Source organism: Mobula birostris, chromosome 13, assembly GCF_030028105.1.
Source record: "Mobula birostris isolate sMobBir1 chromosome 13, sMobBir1.hap1, whole genome shotgun sequence".
Lineage (NCBI taxonomy): Eukaryota > Metazoa > Chordata > Chondrichthyes > Myliobatiformes > Myliobatidae > Mobula > Mobula birostris.
The window spans coordinates 46861756-46887714 of NC_092382.1; the positions used below are offsets into that span (position 1 = coordinate 46861756).

Below are 25959 nucleotides of genomic sequence, written 5' to 3' on the forward strand. Positions count from 1 at the left end.
TTAAGAGTGGGGAGTTGAAGCGTTGTGTCAGAGAGGCTTTGGCGAGGAGTTATGGAAGATTTAGAGATTTTTGACAATACAGAACAGTGGAATGCTTCTCCTACCAGATGAGATAAGGAGCTATACCCAAAGTGCAGGACAGGGGTGTGTGGGTGACAGCCGGGCTGGGGTGAGAGGATGGGCAGCAGGTGCAGAAAACCTATGTGGTCCCTTACCTCAATAACAGGTATACCGTGTACTGTGGAGGGGGGTGGGGGAAGTGGGTATGACCCAGCACAGGAAAGCCATTGCAATCAGGTCTCCGGTAGTGAGTCTGGCTTTTAATCTAAGAAGGGAAGGGGTGAGATGGGCTGAGCTGAAGTGATGGGGGTTCAATGGTTAGGACAACAGACAGAAGGGTCCGTGATGAAAATGAAATTCCCAGATGGTATGTTGCCAATGTCAGGGAAATCTTGGATCAAGTCCACAACATTCATAAGATGGAGGCTGAACAGACTTTGACCTCATCGGTACCAATGATTTACTAATGAAGGGTGATGAGGTCTTGGAAAGTGGGTTCATGGATTTAGGTGCTACGTTAAAGCGCAGGATCTCAGGGTTGTGTTCTCGGGATTGCTACCCATACCACGTGCCAGAAATAGGACGATAATACAGTCTAACATGTGGCTGATGAGATGGTGCATGACAGAGGGCTTCAGATGTTTGGATGATTGGGCTCTCCTCCAAGGGAGATGATACCTGTGCATACATCGTTTTGCACCTGAACTGGAGGGGAACTGATACCTTTGCGGGAAGGGTTGTTAGCGCTGCATGGGGGTGGGGGGGGCGGTAATGGGAAAGGTTAAACTAGAGTTGCAAGGGGATGAAGAACCAGAGTGGATAGTGGAGTGGTTGTTTTGGAAATATGTAGTTAAGCCGACAAAGTCAAGACACTAAAGGATGAACATGGTGAATTATGCGTATTATTTCAATGCAAGGAGTATTGTAGGGAAGGCAGATGAGCTTAGAGCATGGATCAGCACATTGATTGTGGAATTCCATGAGTGTTCAAGGAAACGCTTGTCTGGCCAGTGAGGTCAAGCATTGGAAACGTGCTGGAAAGACAGACGGATTAATATATTCCCTATCCACTGGCAGTCCCCATCGCATGTCACATGACCAACAGTCAGCTGTCAGTCATTGTTTATCTACTGCATAAAGGCTCAGCGTGACTGCAGCCCCGGGCTGCCTTGCTGACCCACACAGACCTGTTTGCTTACATCGGGTCTGTCAGTCTGTTGAAGAACCTACTCTCAATCTGTCAGTCTCCCTTCCACTTACGTGATACTCTCGTCCCGTGAAGTGATCCTTGCCCATTAACATGAAGCCGAGACCCTCCACACTCTCTTCAATCGCCTGCTCCAGTCGCTCCATGTAGAAACTCGTCAACTGGTACAGTTGGTGATCATCACAATTCGACAAGAAGGTGGAGATAACGGAGTTCAGATCTGTGAAATGACATAGAACATGGAATAGTACAGCACAGGAACACACACTTTGTGTCACCATGTCTGTGTCGACCATGATGTCAGCTTGATCCACTACTATCTGCATGCTCATGGCCTCTATAACTTGAGTCCCTGCATGTCTATTTGCTTATTTTAAAATCTCTTAAGTGATCACTCCCAGTGGAAAAGCTGCATCATAAATATCATTTACACAATCGCCCCTCCCACCCCCTCACATGAACTCGTGCCCTTTGGTTATGAGTTTCACATTGAGTGTCCATGTGATCCGTGCCTCTGATAGTTTTATATACTCCGCAAACCAGTCTCCCCTTACATCTGATCCTCTAATTCACACAGCACTGTTCTGCACCTTCTCCGGAGTCTCCATATTCTTCTTTAATGTACAAACCAGAGCTCCACACAAACTGCAGTTGTGCCCCAATCAAAGTTCCTTACAGCAACAGCATGGTTTTCCTACATTTGTGCTCAACTTTTGACTGATGCTACAGTTTGTTTTTACAATTGGTCTACATTTTTGTTTCTTTCATTGAGATATGCACAAGTACCCACAAATCGCTCTGTACATCAATTCTCCTGCTATGTCTCTGTTCATAGTTATAAATGGTCAATATTCTACTGTGTCCTTTCACAGATGTTTCTAACTTCCATAGCTCCACCAAGTTCTGTATCTTCTGTAAATGTGTGAATCAGAGTCATTAGAGTTTGCCAGTCATTGACACTGTCACAGACAGCAGACATCACTGAAACTTGCAGAGCACCACTGCTCACAGACCTCCCGGCCTCACCAATACCTGTTTTGTGTGGCCAAGACAATTTTGCACGTCTCCAAGCATCTGATGTGCTTTAATCATTTGTCTGTCACGAGGGCCATTTTGAAAGTTTCACTAACATCCCTGTATGCAAAATTCACTGTCCTCCCTTCATCAGTCCTCCTCCTAAATATCAATCAACTGTACAAAACATGACCTTGTCCGCTAACACCGTGCTGACCAGGATTAAAGATACAAGTAGAACGATCCCCTGGGAAGTCTCTCCACGTTCATTTGCCACTGATACGGGGTTCACCGGCCGATGACTTACTGGATTTCCTCCGCGGCTGTTCTGAATCTGAGGAATAACACGCTCTATTCCAGTAATGACGGAGGGGAAGTTGTTTCTAAAAGTTTTGAGTATGTGTCTTCAGACTCCCATATATCCTCATTAATGGAAGTGAGAAGAGTGAATGTCTTGGGTGATGGGGATGGATAATGTCCTTTTTTTTTTAAGGTATCGTCTTTTGAAGGTGACCTTGATGCCACGTACATGTTTCTGACTGAGTGTGCAGAGTTATCCCTGATCCTATGCAGTGGCCCTTCATACCAGATATTGATGCAGCCAGTCAGCAGGCTCTTCACAGTACCTCAAAAAATTTGCAAGCAACTTTCCCTCCATTTGTTTTAAACAGCCGTATGGACGGACCATTGCTCTGAGCAGGGGATGTTTACATGGCCTGAAAACTGGGTGGTCTCAAATGCCTTTTAGTAGTATGCATAATGTGTATATCAATATTGAAAATTTAAAAAACATACTTTTTGAGTTTACTTATTAATTTAAGTTTATAATGGTAAAAGTAAAGTATTTTTATGAAACAGCATCATCGTTCAGCAGCCGGCTGTGCCAGAGACCCTGTCGCTGCAGATTCCACCTTGTACCTCTGAACAATAGGAGATTGTGAAGGGATTAGTAACGACCATAAAAGAATCACTAGATGCTGGCATGGTTCTGGAGGACTGGAAATTTGCAAATATCACTCCATACTTCAAAAATGGAGGAAAGCAGAATAAAGGAAAATTTCAGTCAGTTAGCCTGACGTCAATGCTTGGGAAGATGTTGGGAGTTGATTCTTAAGGGTGAGGTCTCAGGGTACACGGAGGCACGATATAAAATGTGCCAAAGTCATCATAGTTTTCTAAAGCGAAAATTTTGCCTGAACAAACTGATGCAATTCTTTGAGGAAATAATAAGCAGGATAGGCAAAGGAGAATTGGTGGATGTTGTGGTTTTCAGAAGCCAGAATGGCGTACAGGAAGCTGCTTAACAAGATGAGGCCACAGTGTTAAATGAATTATACAGTACTAGCATGGAGAGAAGATTGGTTGATTGGCAGGAGGCAACGTCTGTGAATAAATGAGGACTTTTCTAGCTGGCTGCCAGAGATTAGTGATGTCCCACATGGGGCAGTGTTGGGAACACTTCTTCTCACATTATATACCAATGCTTGCGCAGAGGGAATTGATGGCTTTATGGCCAAGTCTGGAGATGATACAAATATAGGGGGAGGTGCAATAGTACTTAGAAAGCAGGGAGGCTGCAGATGGAGTTACTTTGAAGAGCTGAGGAGAATGATTATGCACTTTTTTTTTTTAAGAAGGAAGAAAAACAGACTATTTTCTAAACAGGCAAATTTGAGGTGCAGAAGGACTTGGAATTCGTCTTGAAGATTGGGTCAGTCGTGAGGAAGGACATACAATGTTAGCAGTCAGGTCAAGAGGACTAGAATGTATAGGCATAGATGCAATGAGGAATTTTTATAAGGCACGGGTTAGGACTCACTTAGCGTTTCATGAACAGTTTTGTTACCCGTCTCAGAAGGATGTGCTGATACTGAAGAATGTCCAGAGGAAGATCATGACAATGACACCGTGAATGAATGGGTTATCATATGAGGATGGCCTCTGGGCCAGTACTCACGGGAGCTTAAATGAACGAGGGGTGAAGACATATATAGATCAATATCGAGAAGGTGGTTCCAATAGAGGGTGTCTGGAACTAGAGAGCACAGCCCCGGAATAGAGGCAAGTCAATTTAGAATGGATATGGAGAGGAATTTCTTTAAACAAACGGTTGTGAATCTGATGAATTCACTGCCACAAGCACTTGTGGAGGCAAAGCCATTGGGTGTATTTAAAGCAGATGGTTATAGGTTCATCAGTCAGGGTGTGGACACTTACAGGGAGAAAGCAGGAGAATAAATTTGAGAGGGAAAATGAATCAGCCAGGATGAAGTGATGGAGAAGTCCTGACAGGGCGATTGCCCAAATTCTGCGCCTATTTCTCATGGTCACATCCAGCCCTCAGCATACACGTCTTATATGTCCTATGTGCACTCCTCCATCTCCCTTGACCATACCTTCCTGGTCCTCAACACGTGCTGTTCTGTCTGTGCCCATACACTGGGAGGAGATGTACAGCCAGATTGAATGGACTGTCCAAGGTGGCTGAGCCCCTCATGAGAACTGACTTTTCTCAGCCAGTCCTTTTAAAGAGGTTCGGCTCAAAACGTAGAGTTCTATTCATTTACATGGATGCTGCCGGACTAGCTGCTTTTCTCCAGCATTTTGCGTGCGACTGCTGTTCTGAATTTCCAGGATCTGAGTTTTTGTGTGTTTATTGGCTTATTAAAACATTATAACAGATTAAATATCTGTTAGCATGGCTTATCCTCAATGAGCTTTTTCATGGGTCATTCGTCCTTGGAAGTATTTTCTAACTAGGCCACAGAAAATACTTCAGGAAGCTCTCCACATCTCCCCTGAGCAATAGCCACAAAAGTCCTTCCAAAACGCGACTGTATTCATATCGCTTGATCCCAGAACTCTTGAAAATACTCCAATAATCTGGTGCCAGATTTGTGAAATGGGATTTGGAGTCGTCTTCCACATCAGGGCCTGTATGATGATGAAACAGACTGACTATTCCTTGGACTGTTAGCTCAAGCAGAACAGCCACATTCCTGTCTATGTTTCAATCACATCCATCTGATTAAGGACCTCCTGCTCCTTTCACCAGGTGAAGCTTTGCATGGTGAGCGGAGTGATTCAACCATTACCGGTGTCAGAGTCCTTGCACTGGAACTAATGGATTGATTGATTACTCAAGGTCGCTTTACCAGTGGGATCAATGAGGACATTTTGCTGAGCCCTGTTGGCATCTTCATCTGAAGAACTGTGTGCCAACAGGATAGAGGTTTAATTATAATGATCCCAGTAATCATACCTGTGTCCATTCTGATTCTGACTGACGACTGTTGATTGTCACTTATTGCCTTCTTTGGTCCCAGTACAGCAATGTTCCACCTGCTGGTGATGCTGTGAATTACACAATAAGCAAACCGTGTGAGTACATTTATTTTGCAAATATGACAATATCTCCATCCTGCATCAGAGCAGCAGTTGGCTTATGATCGAGCATTCCCCGTTAATATCAACTTCCACACCATGTCCCTATGCCTGTTCAGTACCTTCTGGTATATTCTACTGATAGTCATGGAGCAATGGAGCATGGATCCAGATACTTCAGTATACGGAGACCACATCGAACACAGTGAGGGCCGTGATGGTCCCAATTTCCCGTGATGGGTCAATATCCCTCCACTCCATCTGCCCATCTGCACTGCTTCTTAAATGATAATATCGTAACTTCCTTATCCACATCCCCCGGTAGCTCACTCCACATAATCACCAGCCTTTGTACGAAAACATTGCCGCTCATGTCCATTTTAAAACATTTCCATTCCCCCCCCCACCCCATCCTTAATCTATTACCCCAGTTTTGGTCTCCCCTGAGCCTAGGAAAAGATTTAACGTTGAACTTATCTCTGTCTCTCATATTTTTAAGTATGTCTCTAAAGTTTCAGTTCATTATGCGGTCTTCCAAGAAGTAAAGGCCTAGCCTATCATCCACTTCCTGTAAATCATACCTTTAGTCTTGGCAACATCATCGTAAATCTTCTGTACACTCTTTCCTGTTTAACCACAACTTTTCCATAAAAGTACTCCAAGCACAGCCTCGCAGATTCAACTGCACAGGACATCCTAGCCTGTCTTCTCAAACCTGACCTATGAAGGGCAGTAAGCCAAACATCTTTCTTTCTACCCTGTAGTACTCAGGCCCTTAACACTACCTTGTGCCCTACCACACACATCATCGGTACTACATTGCTTCATTTTCCGAAACTTCCAATAAGTATTTGTATTGCAATCTATTTACGGCTTCTCTGCCTATTTCTCAAACCGATCATTATTCCTTACAATCGACAATAATTTTCACTATTAGCAGCACTCCTAATTTTGTATCAACTGCAAGCCTACTGTTCAAGCTTTGTGATTCGCAATCTCATCATTTATATAAAATAATTAATAATAAAGTTCCCAACTCTTTAAAGGGGATGCAGAGAATTTTTTTTTGTGCTTTCAGATGGCCTTTCACAAGGTGCCACACATGAGGCTCCTTACCAAGTTAAGAACCCATGGTATTACAAGAATGTTGCTGGCGTGTTTAGAGCATTGGTTGATTGGTAGAAGGCAGTGAGTGGGAATAAAGGGATCCTTTTTCTGGTTCACTGCCAGTGAGTAGTGGTGTTCCGCAGGGGTCAATATTGGCACCGCTTCTTTTTGTGCTGCATATCAATGATTTAGATGATGGAGTAGATGGCTTTGTTGCCAAGTTTGCAGATGATGCAAAGATTAGTGGAGCGGCAGGCAGTGTTGGGGAAATAGTAGGCTGCAGAAAGACTTAGACAGATTAGGAGAATGGGAGAATGAGTAAGGGAGTAGCAAACAAAAATACAATGTTGGAAAATGCGTGGTCATGCACCTTTGCTAGTAGAAATAAATGTGCAGACTATTTTATAAATGGGGAGAAAATCCTAAAATCCGAGATGCAAAGGAACTTCATGTCGTTGTGCAGAACTACCCAAAGATTAACTTGCAGGTGGAGTCGATGGTGAGGAAGGCAAATGCAATGTTAGCATTCATTTCAAGAGGTCTAGAATACAAGAGCAGGGATGTGATACTGAGGCTATAAAAGGCACTGGTGAGGCCTCCCCTTGAGTATTGTGGACAGTTTGGGCTCCTCCTGTAAGAAAAGATGTGCTGGCATTGGAAAGGGGTCAGGGGAGAGTCACAAGAATGATGCTGGGAATGAAAGGGTTATCATGGGCGTAAAGTTTGACAGCTCTGGGTCTGTACTCACAGGAATTCAGAAGGATGATGTGGTATCTCATTGATGCCTTTCAAATGTTGAAAGGCCTAGACAGAGTAGATGTGGAAAGAATGTTGGGGAAATCTCCGACAATGGTGAGGAGTCTCGGACAAGAGGGCACAGCCTCAAGATACAGTGGTGTCCATTTCAAACAGAAACGCAGATTAATTTATTTAACCGCAGGGTTGTGAGTGTGTGGAATTTGTTACCACAGGCAGCTGTGGAGGCTTGGTCCTTGAGGGTGTCTAAGGCAGAGCTTCATAGGTTCTGGACTGAACTCATCATCAATGTTTACTGGGAGAAGGCCGGGGACTGGGGCTGAGGAGGGAGAGGAAAGGATTAGCCATGATTGAATTGCGGAGCAGACTTGACAGGCCAAATGGCTGAATCCTGCTCCTTTGTCTAATGGTCTTATGGTCTTTCTCATGTGTCACCCTATTCTGAGGAGAAACCTTCAACCACCACTCTTTGCTTCCTTCCTCCAAGCTAATTTTGAACCCATCTAATAAGCTCTCTCTGGACTGCATGGGACCAACTCTTCTGGACAAATCTGCCATGTGGCGCCTTGTCAAAGGCTTTGCTGAAGTCCGATGTACCATATTCCCTGCCCTATCCTCATTTATATTTTTACTTAGCTTTTCAAACACAACTTTCCATGCACAATGCCATGTTGATTCCTTATCAGACTGTCGATCCAAATGTTGGTAGATCCTGTCCATCAGAACATCATCCAGTGGCTACTCCACCTCTGACTGTCTGTCTGACTGGTCTGCCCTGGCTGCACTTCTCTAACTACAAAGTGAAATTAGACCCCTGCCAGCTACAGGAGAATCTCCGGAGTCTAACGGTGAAGCAGATATCTTCATTGGGGCTTCTGCCGGTTCTTTAGAGAATCATGGCATTTAGAGAATCATGGTCTGATCAGGGACAGTCAGCATGGCTTTGTGCAGGGCAGATCATGTCTAACAAGCCTGATAGAGTTCTTTGAGGAGGTGACCAGGCATATAGATGAGGGTAGTGCAGTGGATTTGATCTATATGGATTTTAGTAAGGCATTTGACAAGGTTCCACACGTTAGGCTTATTCAGAAAGTCAGAAGGCATGGGATCCAGGGAAGTTTGGCCAGGTGGATTCAGAATTGGCTTGCCTGCAGAAGGCAGAGGGTGGTGGTGGAGGGAGTACATTCAGATTGGAAGATTGTGACTAGTGGTGTCCCACAAGGATCTGTTCTGGGACCTCTACTTTTCGTGATTTTTATTAACGACCTGGATGTGGGGGTAGAAGGATGGGTTGGCAAGTTTGCAGACGACACAAAGGTTGGTGGTGTTGTAGATAGTGTAGAGGATTGTCAAAGATTGCAGAGAGACATTGATAGGATGCAGAAGTGGGCTGAGAAGTGGCAGATGGAGTTCAACCCGGAGAAGTGTGAGGTGGTACACTTTGGAAGGACAAACTCCAAGGCAGAGTACAAAGTAAATGGCAGGATACTTGGTAGTGTGGAGGGCAGAGGGATCTGGGGGTATATGTCCACAGATCCCTGAAAGTTGCCTCACAGGTGGATAGGGTAGTTAAGAAAGCTTATGGGGTGTTAGCTTTCATAAGTCGAGGGATAGAGCTTAAGAGTCGCGATGTAATGATGCAGCTCTATAAAACTCTGGTTAGGCCACACTTGGAGTATTGCGTCCAGTTCTGGTCACCTCACTATAGGAAGGATGTGGAAGCATTGGAAAGGGTACAGAGGAGATTTACCAGGATGCTGCCTGGTTTAGAAAGTATGCATTATGATCAGAGATTAAGGGAGCTAGGGCTTTACTCTTTGGAGAGAAGGAGGATGAGAGGAGACATGATAGAGGTGTACAAGATAATAAGAGGAATAGATAGAGTGGATAGCCAGCGCCTCTTCCCCAGGGCACCACTGCTCAATACAAGAGGACATGGCTTTAAAGTAAGGGGTGGGAAGTTCAAGGGGGATATTAAAGGAAGGTTTTTTACTCAGAGAGTGGTTGGTGCGTGGAATGCACTGCCTGAGTCAGTGGTGGAGGCAGATACACTAGTGAAGTTTAAGAGACTACTAGACAGGTATATGGAGGAATTTAAGGTGGGGGGTTATATGGGAGGCAGGGTTTGAGGGTCGGCACAACATTGTGGGCCGAAGTGTCTGTACTGTGCTGTACTATTCTATGTTCTCTACTGTCAAATTCTAGGAAGACTTATGTTGGCTGAATTTACAAACGTGACATGTCTACTGTCTGAAATTACTTGCAGTACACAACAGCAAGCTGCCCCTAAATGTTCACCAAGAGGATACTCAGGGAAACGAGCAAATATTATTCTGCAGGTCAACACTGCAGTACCAAATTATTTTCCTGTTTTATGGTACCGCACTATTCCAATTTTCCAGGGAAATGTCAGAAGTTCCACATGATCATGCTGGTAAGTTAAGAATTTCTGTGCTCGCAATCACAAGTCCAGAGGCAATAACTTGATTTAATGAAACGCCATAACACCTTACAGCATGGTCTGGTGCTGGGGTCTGGCAGCAGAGTCAGTCCACGTACCAACAGCTCAAGTCAGTAAACATCTCCATCCAGGCAGTGGGAAAACACACCAAAGCGCAATATACTTACACTCCGCCCAGTATCATTCCTTCACCTGATCCCTGACACGGGCCTGCTCTGAATCACATTCAACCTCACTTAAAACATGAGTGTCCCCAAAACAGGTTAATTTTAAACAACACTATATGTTGTGTGTAGAAACAGATGGCAATAGAGATTGTAAAGTTATGTCATATTGAAATCAAATTTAAGCATTAAGTGACCTTAGAAAATTGGAAATTCCAAATAAAGGTTCACATTTGAATAATGTACAATACCTTTAATGTACGGAAATGTTTTAACCAGAGAACATTACAGGACAGTACTACTACACCTTTGGCATTCTGAGATGATTATGATGTAACACAGCCAGACGAGGTAACATTAGAACTGACTAAAACCTTCTCAGAGGATGCAAGGCATTGAAATGAGGAAACACAGAGGAGATGTGAGTGGATTTGAAGAGCTGGCCTGCGAACAGAACATTATCGAATCTGGAGTGATAACAGGAGAATTGACCAGAGGCGTAACTGTACTTCTGGGCATATTCAGCCTCACTCCAACTATTTCATATCTTCCATTGTACAGACATACATTATAGAACATAGGGCATGAAATAGTACAGCACAGTACAGGCCCTTCGGCCCACAATGTTGTGCCAAACCTTAAACCCTGCCTCCCAAATAACCCCCACCTTAGATTCCTCCATATACCTGTCCAGTAGTTTCTTAAATTTCACCAGCGTACCTGCCTCCACCACTGACTCAGGCAGTGCATTCCACGCACCAACCACTCTCTGAGTGAAAAACCTTCCTCTAATATTCCCCTTGAACTTCCCACCCCTTCCCTTAAAGCCATGTCCTCTTATATTGAGCAGTGGTGCCCTGGGGAAGAGGCGCTGGCTATCCACTCTATCTATTCCTCTTATTATCTTGTACACCTCTATCATGTCTCCGCTCATCCTCCTTCTATCCAAAGAGTAAAGCCCTAGCTCCCTTAATCTCTGATCATAATGCATACGTTCTAAACCAGGCAGCATCCTGGTAAATCTCCTCTGTACCCTTTCCAATGCTTCCACATCCTTCCTATAGTGAGGTGACCAGAACTGGACACAATACTCCAAGTGTGGCCTAACCAGAGTTTTATAGAGCTGCATCATTACATCGCGACTCTTAAACTCTATCCCTCGACTTATGAAAGCGAACACCCCATAAGCTTTCTTAACTACCCTATCCACCTGTGAGGCAACTTTCAGGGATCTGTGGACATATACCCCCAGATCCCTCTGCCCTCCACACTACCAAGTATCCTGCCACTTACTTTGTACTCTGCCTTGAGATCATCGACGAGTTCTTCTGCAACCCTGCTGCTTTTCAGCTTGGAGACATTCAGCCTCTTTGCAATTTTCTGCCCTTGGGGTCTTCTCATGGGCAGAATGCGAAGCCTGAACTTGGACACAATGAGGCGGTGATCGGTCCAGCAGTCGGCACCACACATGGCTCTCGTCACTCTGACACCCATCCTGTCCCTCTTCCTGGTGATGATGTAGTCAATCAGATGCCAGTGCTTCGAGTGTGGGTGCATCCATGACGTCTTCTTACGGGTGGGTAGGCGGAACAGGGTGTTGGTGATGACAAGGCCGTGTGTGGCACATGTCTTGAGGAGCAGAAGGCCGTTGTTGTTACACTTGCCAGTGCCGTGTCTTCCAATGATCCCTTCCCAGGTTTGGGAGTCTGTCCCTACTCTGGCATTGAAGTCCCCGAGAACGATGAGCTTCTCTGACTGTGGGATTGCTGAGATGAGGGTGTCGAGTTCTTCATAGAACTTGTCTTTAATGTCATCTGGGTTGGTCATGGTGGGAGCGTAGGCACTGATCAGCGCAGCACTCTTCTTGTTTGCAAGTGGGAGCTGAAGTGTCATCAGGCGGTCGTTGATGCTCTCTGGGTGCTTGGTGAGTTTACGGGCGAGGTTAGAATTGATGGCAAATCCCACGCCTGCTTCTCGTCGTTCAGCGCTGCTGTGACTGCTCCAGAAGAACCTGTATCCACCACTACGTTCTGTCAGCTGGCTCTTGTCTGCTAGGCGTGTTTCGCTGAGAGCTGCTATGTCCACGTTGTAGCAAGCTAGCTCTTTTGCAACCAGTGCAGTTCTTCTCTCTGATGACCTTGAAGGCAGACTGCCAGACACACCACAGGATGACGGGACCAGCGTTGAGGAACAGTGGACGGCCTTCAGAGACACTATCTACACTACCGCCCTCGAACATCTCGAACCAGCAACCCGAAGAAACCAAGACTGGTTCGATGAGAATGATGAAGAAATACAGGCACTACTAACGGAGAAACATCAACATTACAGAGCGCATCAGAACGACCCCACGTCGCTAGCCAAGAAAGATGCCTTTACCAACGCAAGAAGGTACAGAAAAGACTTCGCGAGATGCAGGACAGCTGGTTCAGCAAGAAGGCCGGTGAAATCAAGGGCTATGCAGACAGCCACGACATAAAGCGCTTCTACGATGCGCTTAAGGCTGTACACCGACCCCGATCCTCCGGCTCCTCACCTCTCCTCAACGCAGATGAGACGCAGCTGCTGACAGAGAAGAAGCAGATTCTGGATCGGTGGGCTGAGCACTTTAACAACATCCTTAACCGCCCTGCCGACATCAATGACGAGGCCATTGCCCGCCTGCCCCAGGTAGAAATCAACAAGAACCTCGACACTTTCCCCACAGCAGATGAAGTCAGAAAGGCAGTGAAGCAACTCTCCTGTGGCAAAGTGCCAGGACCCGATGGAATCCCTGCTGAGGTATACACAGCAGGAGGCCCTGTCATGATGCAAAAGCTGACTGTTCTCTTCCAGTCCATGTGGAAAAAGGGACAGGCCCTGCAACAGCTGAAAGATGCCAGCATAGTCCACATCTACAAGAGGAAAGGCAACCGCCAGTCTTGCGACAACCAACGAGGCATCTCCCTCTTGTCCATTGCGGGGAAGATTCTGGCCCGCGTCCTGCTCAACCGCGTTCTCCAACATCTTGAGCAAGGTCTGCTCCCAGAAAGCCAGTGCGGCTTCCGTGCTGAACTTGGGACGGGGGACATGATTTTTGCTGCGTGCCAACTCCAGGAAAAATGCCAGGAGCAACACAGCGACCTCTTCGTGACCTTTGTCGATCTAACCAAGGCTTTCGATACGGTCAGCAGAGAAGGCTTGTGGAAGATCATGGAGAAATTTGGCTGCCCCAGCAAGTTCATCACAATCGTCCGGCAGTTCCACGGCGGTATGATGGTGAAAGTTCTGGATGACGGTGACGAGTCGGAGGCCTTCCCAGTGACAAATAGCGTCAAACAAGGCTGCGTTCTTGCCCCGACTCTGTTCAGTATGGTATTCTCTGCCATGCTGACAGATGTCTTCCGTAACTACGAAGAAGGAATCCACGTCAGGTAGAGGACTGACGGCAGGTTTTTCAACCTTAGGCGCCTGCAGGCAGTTACAAAGGTGCAAGAGACTGTCATCAGAGACTTCTTGTTTGCTGATGACTGCGTACTCAACGCCAGCACAGATCAGGAGATGCAGCGTGAAATGGACTGCTTCTCACAAGCCTGCGACAACTTCGGTCTCAGTATCAGCACCAAAAAGACCGAAGTTATGTAACACAAACAACAGGAATTCTGCAGATGCTGGAAATTCAAGCAACACACTTAAAAGTTGCTGGTGAACGCAGCAGGCCAGGCAGCATCTCTAGGAAGAGGTGCAGTCGACGTTTCAGGCCGAGTCCTGACGAAGGGTCTCGGTCTGAAACGTCGACTGCACCTCTTCCTAGAGATGCTGCCTGGCCTGCTGCGTTCACCAGCAACTTTTATGTGTGTTGCTTGAAGTTATGTAACAGCCTGCCCCAGGAAAGCCATACCAGGAGCCGCACATCACGGTGAAGGGCCAGAACCTCCAGGCAGTCGACAACTTCACCTACCTGGGCAGCATACTCTCTCGCGCAGTGAACATAGACGCTGAGGTCAACAACAGGATTGCCAAAGCCAGCGCCGCCTTTGGGAGACTCCGTGAAAACATCTGGGAGCGGAGAGGGCTCAGCCTTACCACCAAGCTGAAGGTCTACTGTGCAGTGGTCCTTACCACCCTCCTTTACGCCAGCGAGACCTGGACTGTCTACAGCAGACACGCCAAACACTAGTACCTAATACTAGATCTAGTATGGAATTCCCCCTAGTCGGCCTGTCAACATACTGTGACAGGAATCCATCCTGGACACACTTAACAAACTCTGCCCTGTCTAAGCAATTGGAACTAATCAGGTGCCAATCAATATTAGGGAAGTTAAAGTCACCCATGATAACAACCCTGTTATTTTTGCACCTTTCCAAAATCTGCTCCTCGGTATCTCTGCTGCTTATCCAAGCTCTCAGTTCATCACCGTTGTTCCTGATGTTTGTTGCATTGAAGAACATGCACTTTAGCCCTTCTACTTTACTACCTTTACACCTTTTAAACTGTTTGTCTTTCCGCAAAGCCTCTTTATATGTTAGATCTGGCTTTAGTCCATGCACTATATGTTCAGTTCTCACATGACCTTTATCGTCCTCCACCTGACTATCTGCTCTAACTCCCTGGATCCCCTCCTCCTGCAAATCTAGTTTAACCGCCCCCCCCCCCCCCCCCCCAGCCGCACTACCAATCCTTCCCGCAAGGATGTTAGTGCCCCTCCAGTTCAGGTGCAACCCATCCCGTAGGAACAGGTCCCACCTTCCCTGGAACAAGGCCCAATTGTCCAGAAATATGAATCCCTCTCTCCTGCACCAACTCCTTAGCCACATATTTAGCTGCATTATCTTCCTATTTCTAGCCTCACTAGCACGTGGCACGGGTAGCCTTCCTGAGATTGCAACCCTGGAGGTCCTGTCCTTCAACTTTGCACCCAACTCCCTAAATTCTCTTTACAGGACCTCCACCATCTTCCTCTCCATATCATTGGTCCCTACATATCTAAAGAACTGCAGTTTGAGTAAATGAGATTCACCAAACTTTCTCCTGACTGAATCAATGGAAAGTCTGAGTCAGAAGGGTTTTCTGCAGTTGGGACTCTCAGTTCTCAGGCTGGTTCACATGTTGCTGTTCTCTTGTCTTCAGTGGTGGTTTGCTTCCAGTTGTGGGCATTTCTTACAATTAATCTCTCACCGCAGGTCTAACTTTAACCAGAGAGACAATGAAACACGTTAACAATACAAAGGAGAACCAAACATTTCTGCTTAATGTTACTAAGAACAAGTCTCGCTGAAATTTAAATGTTGAATACAAATATAACAATCTCAGTGAACAAATCTCCAATTGTCCCTCACATGTCACAAAACCTGATATGGGATAAGAAGGAGTCACCGTTCAGTCATGGTAAGACATAAGACGCAGGAACAGAATTAGGTGATTCGATCCATCTGGTCTGCCCCATCACTCAACCATGGCTGATTTTTATTCCAACACCATACTCCTGCCTTCTTCTTGTAACCCTGAAGCTACTTAGCAATCATGAATATATTTACCTCTGTCATATATATACCCAAATGGCAGCCTCAACCAACAAATTCCACAGATCAGCCATCTTTTGGCCCAAAAATATTTCTCATCTCAGTTTCACAGGGAAGCATCTTTATTCTGGGACTGTGCTGTCAGATCCCGGACTCTCATCTAATGGAAACATCCTCTCCAAGTCCACTGCATCCAGGATTTTCAGCATTCCATACGTTTACTTAACCATACATCCCTCCACCATCCCAACCGTCCCTCTGAACTCCACTGAGCACAGGTCCAGAACCATCGAATTCTCCTCATACATAAAGCCAATCATTCCTGAGATTATTTTTGTACACCTTGTTAGCAACAACTGTACTGAACTGTCGCAATGGATGTTGGGAATGGATCCAAATAGAAGACACAGACACTGAAGTACAAGGAACGGGACTTGACTAGAGTAGGGACATGACAGAATTCAGACCAGGAGCAGGGACAAGAACGCAGACTTGGGCTAGGGAAAGCGGGACCAGGAATAGAAACCATGGACTAGGAGATAAGGCTTTGACTCTGAGCCCGAGATTGGACAAGGACCCAGAACCTGGGTCTTGCCTCGGGCTCAGACCCCAGAACCAGGCAAGGACATGACATGGCTTCAGGATAGGACGTGGCTGGAGACCTGAGCTTGGAGACAGGCTGAGGTCTTTGCTATTGAGCTTGACTGCAGGCTGGGGCCTGGGCTTGTGTTCTTGGAGCTTGGCTTGGGATCATAGATGAAAGCTACAGGGAGGTAGTCACACCTAGGCTGTCGGAAGCAGATCGTTGGGTGACAGTCAGTGGGAAGAAAGCAAAGGTGAGCAGACAGGTAGCGCAGAGCACCCCTGTAGCCATTCCCCTAAATAATAAGTTTGCTGTCCTGGATACCGTTGACGGGGACAACCGACCAGATGTGAGCCACGGTGGCAGGGCCTCCAGCACTGAGTCTGACCCAGTGGTGCAGAAGGGTGGTACGGAGAAGAGGAGAGCTGTCGTCATTGGAGACTCTATAGTCAGGGGAGCAGACAGGAGATTTTCTGGATGTGAGAAAGACACCTGAGTGGTTCGTTGCCCCCCGGGTGCCAGGGTCCGGGATGTCTCTGACCGGGTGCACGACATCCTGGTACGAGAGAGAAAGCAACCAGAAGTCGTGATACATGTTGGGACCAACGACATAGGCAGGAAGAGGGATGCCTGTGTGTTCCTGTGAGTTTCGGGAACTAGGCAGAAGGCTGAAGAACAGGACCTCAAGGGTGACATTCTCAGGGTTGCTGCCAGCGCTACGTGATAGTGATTGTGAGAATTGGAGGAGATGGCAGTTGAATACGTGGCTGAGGAGTTGGTGCAGGGAGCAGGGTTTTAGATTCTTAGATGATTGGGATCTCTTCTGGGGAAGGTGGGACCTGTACAGATTGGATGGGTTGCACCTGAACTCAAGGGGGAGCAATATCCTTGCAGGTAGGTTTGCTAGCATGGTTCGGGACGGTTTAAACTAATTTGTGAGGGGGATGGGACCCAGAGCGATAGAGCAGTGAAAGAAGTGCATGGAGTAAAGCCAGATCTAACATATAGAGAGGCCTTGAGGAAAGAGAGGCAGAATAAACAGTGTAAAGACAGTAAGGTAGAAGGGCTGAAATGTGTGTACCTCAATGCAAGAAGCATCAGGAACAAAGGTGATGAACTGAGAGCTTGGATACATACATGAAATTATGATGTAGTGGCCATTACAGAGACTTGGCTGGCACCAGGGCAGGAATCGATTCTCAATATTCCTGGATTTCAGTGCTTTAAAAGGGATAGAGAGGAGGGGAAGGGTGGTATTACTGGTCAGGGATACTATTACAGCTACAGAAAGGGTGGGTAATGTAGCAGGATCCTCTTTTGAGTCAGTATGGGTGCAAGTCAGGAACAGGAAGGGTGCAGTTACTCCAATGGGAGTATTCTATAGGCCCCCTGGTAGCAGCAGAGATACAGGGAAGAAGATTGGGAGGCAGATTTTGGAAAGGTGCAAAAATAACAGGGTTGTTATCATGGGTGACTTTAACTTCCCTAATATTGATTGGCACCTGATTAGTTCTAAGGGTTTAGATGGGGCAGAGTTTGTTAAGTGTGTCCAGGATGGATTCCTGTCACAGTATGTGGACAGGCCAACTAGGGGGAATGCCATACTAGATCTAGTACTAGGTAATGAACCAGGTCGGGTCACAGATCTCTCAGTGGGTGAGCATCTGGGGGACAGTGACCACCGCTCCCTGGCCTTTAGCATTAACATGGAAAAGGATAGAATCAGAGAGGACAGGAAAATTTTTAATTGGGGAAGGGCAAATTATGAGGCTATAAGGCTAGAACTTACGGGTGTGAATTGGGATGATGTTTTTCCAGGGAAATGTACTATGGGCATATAGTCGATGTTTAGAGATCTCTTGCAGGATGTTAGGGATAAATTTGTCCCAGTGAGGAAGATAAAGAATGGTAGGGTGAAGGAACCATGGGTGACAAGTGAAGTGGAAAATCTAGTCAGGTGGAAGAAGGCAGCATACATGAGGTTTAGGAAGCAAGGATCAGATGGATCTATTGAGGAATATAGGGAAGCAAGAAAGGAGCTTAAGAAGGGGCTGAGAAGAGCAAGAAGGGGACATGAGAACCCTTGGCGAGTAGGGTAAAGGAAAACCCCAAGGCATTCTTCAATTATGTGAAGAAAAAAAGGATGACAGGAGTGAAGGTAGGACCGATTAGAGATAAAGGTGGGAAGATGTGCCTGGAGGCTGTGGAAGTGAACGAGGTCCTCAATGAATACTTCTCTTCGGTATTCACCAATGAGATGGGACTTGTTGATGGTGAGGACAATATGAGTGAGGTTGATGTTCTGGAGCATGTTGATATTAAGGGAGAGGAGGTGTTGGGGTTGTTAAAATACATTAGGACGGATAAGTCTCCGGGGCCTGACAGAATATTCCCCAGGCTGCTCCACGAGGCGAGGGAAGAGATTGCTGAGCCTCTGGCTAGGATCTTTATGTGCTCGTTATCCACGGGAATGGTACCGGAGGATTCGAGGGAGGCGAATGTTGTTCCCTTGTTCAAAAAAGGTAGTAAGGATAGTCCGGGTAATTATAGAGCAGTGAGCCTTACGTCTGTGGTGGGAAAGCTGTTGGAAAAGATTCTTAGAGATAGGATCTATGGGCAATTAAAGAATCATGGTCTGATCAGGGACAGTCAGCATGGCTTTGTGAAGGGTAGATCGTGTCTAACAAGCCTGATAGAGTTCTTTGAGGAGGTGACCAGGTATATAGATGAGGGTAGTGCAGTGGATGTGATCTATATGGATTTTAGTAAGGCATTTGACAAGGTTCCACACGGTAGGCTTATTCAGAAAGTCAGAAGGCATGGGATCCAGGGAAGTTTGGCCAGGTGGATTCAGAATTGGCTTGCCTGCAGATGGCAAAGTGTCGTGGTGGAGGGAGTACATTCAGATTGGAGGATTGTGACTAGTGGTGTCCCACAAGGATCTGTTCTGGAACCTCTAATTCTTGTGATTTTTATTAACGATCTGGATGTGGGAGTGGAAGGGTGGGTTGGCAAGTTTGCAGACGACACAAAGGTTGGTGGTGTTGTAGATAGTGTACAGGATTGTCGAAGACTGCAGGGAGACATTGATAGGATGCAGGAGTGGGCTGAGAAGTAGCAGATGGAGGTCAACCCGGAGAAGTGTGAGGTGGTACACTTTGGAAGGACAAACTCCAAGGCAGAGTACAAAGTTAATGGCAGGATACCAGGTAGTGTGGAGGAGCAGAGGGATCTGGGGCTACATGTCCACAGATCCCTGAAAGTTGCCTCATAGGTGGATAGGGTAGTTAAGAAAGCTTATGGGGGTGTTAGCTTTCATAAGCCAAGGGATAGAGTTTAAGCGTCGTGATGTAATGATGCAGCTCTATAAAACTCTGGTTAGGCCTCACTTAGAGTACTGTGTCCTGTTCTGGTCACCTCACTATAGGAAGGATGTGGAAGTATTGGAAAGGGTACAGTGGAGATTTACCAGGATGCTGTCTGGTTTAGAAAGTATGCATTATGATCAGAGATTAAGGGAGCTAGGGCTTTACTCTTTGGAGAGAAGGAGGATGAGAGGAGACATGATAGAGGTGTACAAGATAATAAGAGGAATAGATAGAGTAGATAGCCAGCGCCTCTTCCCCAGGGCACCACTGCTCAATACGAGAGGATGTGGCTTTAAGGTAAGGGGTGGGAAGTTCAAGGGGGATATTAGAGGAAGGTTTTTCACTCAGAGAGTGGTTGGTGTGTGGAATGCACTGCCTGAGTCAGTGGTGGAGGCAGATACACTAGTGAAGTTTAAGAGACTACTAGACAGGTATATGGAGGAATTTAAGGTGGGGGGTTATATGGGAGGCAGGGTTTGAGGGTCGGCACAACATTGTGGGCCGAAGTGTCTGTACTGTGCTGTACTATTCTATATCCTCGAAGCTAGTGTTCTTGGAGCTTGGGTGCGGGATCTTCGTCTTGAAATGCGGAGGCTGATAACTCGGAGGCTGGAGATGAGAGACAGACTGGGAACTGAATATCAACATAGAGCCGGGACTTGTCCTTCGAAAAGCCGGGACTCAACCTCTCCACACCAAGGTGGGACAGGTCCACCAGTTGGGTAACGGCAGAACGGCCGGACTTACCCAACAGAGGCAAAGACATGTGCCCCCGCAGGGCAACGGCAGAACAGCCTGAATTACCCCACAGAGACCAGGACAAGACGAGGACAAGACATGACCCCCCGCCCCCCCCCCCCGCAGGGCAATGGCAGAACAGCCTGACTTACCCCACGGAGGTGAGGACAAGAAGAGACAAACACAGACAGACAGACAGTTCCATCTCTGCTTGGGGGTTGCTCCGACTCACAGTTACAGCCAGCAACCTCCGCGGGCTACAGAAACAGCCAGATCCCTATCTAGCTCAGAGTGGCTGACGGCCACACAGCTGGCCCGGGAAACAGCTGAATCCATACCGCAAAGACTACTCCAATGAGTGGCAACAAGGCTTCTTGAAGTTGTGGTCCTCCAACGAGGCCTAGAGATCACGAGTGGTTTCACTAGCCTTCCATCAGCAGGTTGCTTTAAGGGGGACTGACAAGACAAACCAGCAACCCACACTCAACCCCAAGGCTACTTATATTCCAAGCCCAAAGATGGGAATCAGGTGCCTATGACTAACTCAACCAAACGAGGGACAGCTGGAAGACCCGGAGTCCTGAGTCCACGGACTGGACCGTGAACCAGAATGCGGGCTTCACAGACCGGACCATGACATGAACAAATTTCCACGAATAACAGACGAATTTGTACCAGGATAATTTACAGGGAAAAATTGTGGTTTCTTTACTGTTGTACTATCAGAGAACGAGCCATTTCCATTCCCAGGTTAAAACAGGTCCATTTCAGGAAATATAAACCAGTCCAGGGTGAATGTAACAAAAAAAAACTGGAATTACCGGAAACACTCAGCAGGTAACGAACAGCTGTGGGGAGAGGAACGAACTTAATGCTTCAGGTTAATAACGTTTCATCAGAATGGCTTCAAACATTTTCAGTTTTTAGTGCAGATCTCCAGCATCTTCAGTTTCCACCTCCTGACAGTGAGGGGGAATTACCAAACACGGTTTGAACACTGAACTGGGTCTATTTCTACTGTTGTAAACAGGGGACAGCCCATTTAATCTCAGCATTTGGAATAGGAGCTTATTCTCTCCTCAGAATAGCTGTCTTTGCTTCCAAAGGAAATTCAGAACCAAATATCTGAGCCCAGGACAGAAATAATCGCTCAATACCTCAAAAACCTGGGTGGCCCGATCCTCGGGTCCATTTTACCGGGGTTAGAAACTGTGATATCAGGATCCAGATCTGCAGTAAAACGGGAGCGGGAAATGGGATCACGTGACCGATGGAGGGTCTCCCACCTGAACTGGTGTCTTTGCTCCTCACCCCTCACGAGCTGCCTACCCACCACTGCATTTTGCAAATTATTTCATATTTACACCAGCTAAATTTTTGATTATTCCCTCAGAGTCTTCCCCGATCCCTTTACTCCAGCCTCGGGTCACAGAGTTACGGGTACTATTCACATCCCGGTCCGACACACAATATACGCCCAAAAGGGAAATGTGCATGTTTCATTAAAATCACTTCTGTGTGTATAAACACTAATTTCTATTCACATTCCTCTGGTCTCACTGGACAGGAGCATTGTAACATCAAGACAGAAACAGCAGGAAGTGGCCATTCAGCCCCTCTAACCATCAACAAGATGGCGGCTGCTCTCCCATCTCAGCCACATGTTTCTGCCCGATCCTCATTTCCTCGATCCCTTCGGTCTCCAAACGTCTGCCGGCCTCTGTTTTATGTGAGAACGATCACTGAGTCTTCACTGCCCTCTGTGGTGGGGATTTACAGACATTCACCACCCTCGGAGTGGAGACATTTCTCCTCATCTCAGTCCTGGACAGTCCACCCCCTTTTTCAGAGACTGGGATCCCTCGTTCAATCGGTAATGATGTTGTGCATTTCAATGTGTTCACCTCTCAGTCCTCAATTCTATAAATGAAAGGGTTATCGCATTTGATCTTTCTTCATATGCTGACCCACCACTCCAGGGATCAGTCTGGTGAATCTTCATTGCACTCTCTATAACAAATACTCTCTAACCTCTATCCTCTATGGAATTAATTTCCATCTTCTGCAGCCCCGTGTTGCCCCAACCACTCACCTGCCACCCCTGTCACTATTTCCACCTTCCCACCTCCCCCTCACCTGGATCCACCTCTCACTCCCCAGCTCTTGCCCCATCCCCACCCCTCACCTCTTTTCTCTGACTATTTCCCGTCCACTCTCAGTCCAGAGGGAGGGTCTCGGCCCGAAATGTTGACGGTCCATTTCCCTCCACAGATGCTGCCTGACCCACTGAGTTCCTCCGGCAGTTTGTTCTTTGGTCTGTATAACCTGTGTTAGTGTGGGGAGCGGGATTTTATACCATATTCCCGGTACAATCTCAACAAAACACAAATAACTGTTACAGTAATTTCACTCTTATCCCCAATAACTGTTATAAAAGATACAATGTACCTTTGACCTCCCTCCCTACCTACTGCACCTCAGTCCCTCACTATTCACACACAGTCGGTGTTTCTGTTTCTCCTACAGAAGTGGGTGATCTCAGATTTCCCATATTGGGCTCCAGATGACCTGCTGTTCCCATTCACTCCGTTTGCCTCTTTTACGCTGAAAACTCTCGACAGAACATAGAACAGAACAGCACAGGAAAAGGCCCTTCGGCCCTCAATGTTGTGCTTAATGAATTAAATTTGTTATCAGAATGTTAACGAATCAAATCCCTTCTGCCTACAAAATGTCCATATTCTTGTATTTTCCTCACATTCGTGTGCCTATCGAAACGTCTCTGAAAAGACCCCAATGTGTCTGTCCTACCACCACCCCAGGCAGCATATTCCAGTGACCCACCACTCTCTCTGTAAGAAACGCTTGACCGTCATATCGCTTTTAAAATTTCCTGCTCTCACCTTCAATTCATGGCCCCTGGTGTTAGATATTTCTACCATTGTAAAAAGATATTTTCTCTCTACTCTATCTATGCCTCTCATAATCTTATAAAACTCTGTCAAGGCTCACCCCAGCCTGCATGGCTCCAGAGAACACAACCCCAAGTTTGTCCAACCTCTCATTACAGCTCATGCCCTCTAATCCAGGCAGTATCCTGGCAAACCTCTTCTGCACCCTCTCCAAAACCCCGACATCCTTCCTAGAATGTGGGCGACCAGAACTGTATGAAACACTCCAGATGTGTTCCAACTAGTTTTATAAAGCTCCAACACAACTCCCGACTTTTGAACTCAATTCCTTGAATAATGATATTCAGCATGCCGTTTGCCTTCTTAACCACTCTATCAATCTGTGTAGTCACTTTCAGAGAGCTATGAACTTAACTCCAAGATCCCTCTGCTCATCCACACTGATAAGGGTTTTGCATATACATTCGACCTCCCGAGGTGCCAAGATGATCATCACTAATCACATCTCAGTAAGATTTCTCAGGTCCTGTTGAATTTATTGCCAAGTGCGTAACTACGGGAAGGTACAGGGACAGAGAAACACTGACCTGCAGCAGCATCACAGGCAAGTACATTCAGATAACACACGGATAATAACTTACACAATTTTGTGTCAGTAACAATATAGGAATATCGGTTTTATGTCATTAACGATATATAAACATACATTTTGTGTCAATAACAGACTTTGAAATGTTCAATTTGGTCTCTCAGCCAAATTGTTGACAGTTTGGAAACAACTTGGCTCCAAGCATCGGTCCCTACAACACCCACTGGGACATCCTGCAGGCTGAAAAAGGGTCCGGTTATTCCTTCTCTTTAAACACATACACAGCAGGAAAAGGAGCAGGCCACTCAGCCCCTCCAGCCCATTCTATCATTCAATAAGACCTTGGGCCAGTCCATCCTTGGTCCCTCAACACCAATCCTATCCCCTTTGTGCCCAGACCATTGGCCCTACTTGCAGGTCAAAAGTCTGCTGGTGTTTGTCCCCCAATGTGGTGAATCCCTCTGCTCGCCACCACCGTGGGCTCAGACATTTCCACAGATGAGCCCCTCCTGTCCCCACCGGGACAAACATCCTGTCCGCCCCCTCTCTCACCGTCTTCATCCTTTCAATAAAATCCCCCTCTCCCTCCCCGGGGAACCGGCATCAAACCGACGGGCCGAGCGGTCTCCTCCGACCTCTCAGCGATACATCAGACTCCGGCCGCAGGAGACGCTTCACAAACGCCCCAACTTCCCTCGGAGGGAAATGGAAATAAATCAGAAAGCGGACATTTACTTTGTTCTGTTTTGACAGGGAGATCGGGGCAGTGGTAACGCCCTCTCGGCCGGTCCGCCTGCGCTATTGGGTGAAACCAGTGATGGACATCTCTTCGCACCACTGGGAGCATCGAGGCTTGTAAATATCCCGTTGAGAGCGCCGGTGGATGTGGGGTGACGTGATTAGTACTTGAGCAGTTAACCCATCTCAGCGTGAGCCGGGCAGCGAGTGTACGACGCCAAGTACCGCACACGTCCCCAGTGTGTGGGAGCACTTGTATTTTAAAATACCTGAATGGGCGTTTAATTTGATTTCAGAGGGACAACAAAATCAATAATGGGATTCGCCCAGCTGCAAATAACGTACTGGTGGAGTGGGCAGCGTGATGTTTGTCTCGAGTTGGATCACAAATCTCGGGGGGGGCTGACCTGGTTTCGGATAGTTTCGGACAGTGCAGTCTCTCGCTGTTTAGTGTTTTGAAAAACAACGGTTTTACTTATGAAAACCAGAATTGCCAGCGGGGTCCACACACAGTGTATTAGTCAACAGAAAACCTCCCGTCCCTGCAGTCTTTGTCTCCTGGTAAACTCAACACCCTGACAATGTGGACCATAGGGAAACCATTCCTGAAAGCCAGGGGATCATTCAGACAGCTGATTGCTAAGTGGATTTATGTTTGTTGATTGTCAAAGTTTGCTGGAGTCGGATGGATGGAGTTGATGTAAAGATCGGGAGTGTCACAGAGAAAGGGCCGGACAGCCGAGCCCACGCCTTGTCCCTCCGGCTTCCCACAGGTGGTGGCGATGTGGGGATATCCAGCCACTGGGGGGCTCCGTGAGGATCCCTTCTTAATTCCCCAAGAATATTCCGACAGTATGGATATGATTTCAATATCAATACATGAATCAAATCGTTCCTTTCAACTAATTCCGCACTCTGCCCCACACGCAGGATCTCGCTGATCTTTCGTAGCCATGGCAATGCATAAATTGCGAGAAGAACTCAGCAGTTCTGGCAGCATCCATGGAGGGAAATAAACAGTCGACGAATCGGGCTGAAGAACTTCATCAGTACAGGAAAGGAAGGGGGAAGGGCCAGATGATTGATTGATTAGGGATGCGTGGGTGTGGTTCAGTGAGACTCGGGTCTGTGTGTCAGCAGCTGCCTGTCTGCGCTCATTCCTCACACAGGGAGCGGCCTTTCTGCTAAAATGAAATCCAATTTATCCGACAATTCACTCTCAGTAGGGATGGAGCGAAGTCGCTTTAACCCTTTCTCCTTCAAGAAAACCGAGAAAAACCTATACCCTGATATAGGAGACACCACTTACATCTGATGCTGTAACCGGACGGTGTTCAGTGCGGTGCCAGGTAACCACAGTCTGACTTCCCGGGT

At 46.8% G+C, this 25959-nt stretch overlaps 1 protein-coding gene across 4 annotated transcripts in view; it reads right to left on the reverse strand.

The window, feature by feature from the left end:
- The window catches only part of LOC140206778 (NACHT, LRR and PYD domains-containing protein 3-like), a 63492-nt gene that overhangs the window by 11454 nt on the left and 26079 nt on the right, over positions 1-25959 (reverse strand). For 2 of the 4 annotated variants that reach the window (XM_072274990.1, XM_072274991.1), the window contains exons 2-3: positions 5544-5635; positions 1321-1487 (exon numbers count right to left, since the gene is read on the reverse strand). In XM_072274990.1, coding sequence (XP_072131091.1) covers positions 1321-1487; positions 5544-5553 — 177 coding nt within the window. In that variant the 5' untranslated portion in view covers positions 5554-5635. Of the gene's footprint in view, positions 1-1320; positions 1564-5543; positions 5636-25959 lie in introns of those variants that run through there. The other 2 variants (XR_011888385.1, XM_072274989.1) reach the window with 1 other exon arrangement.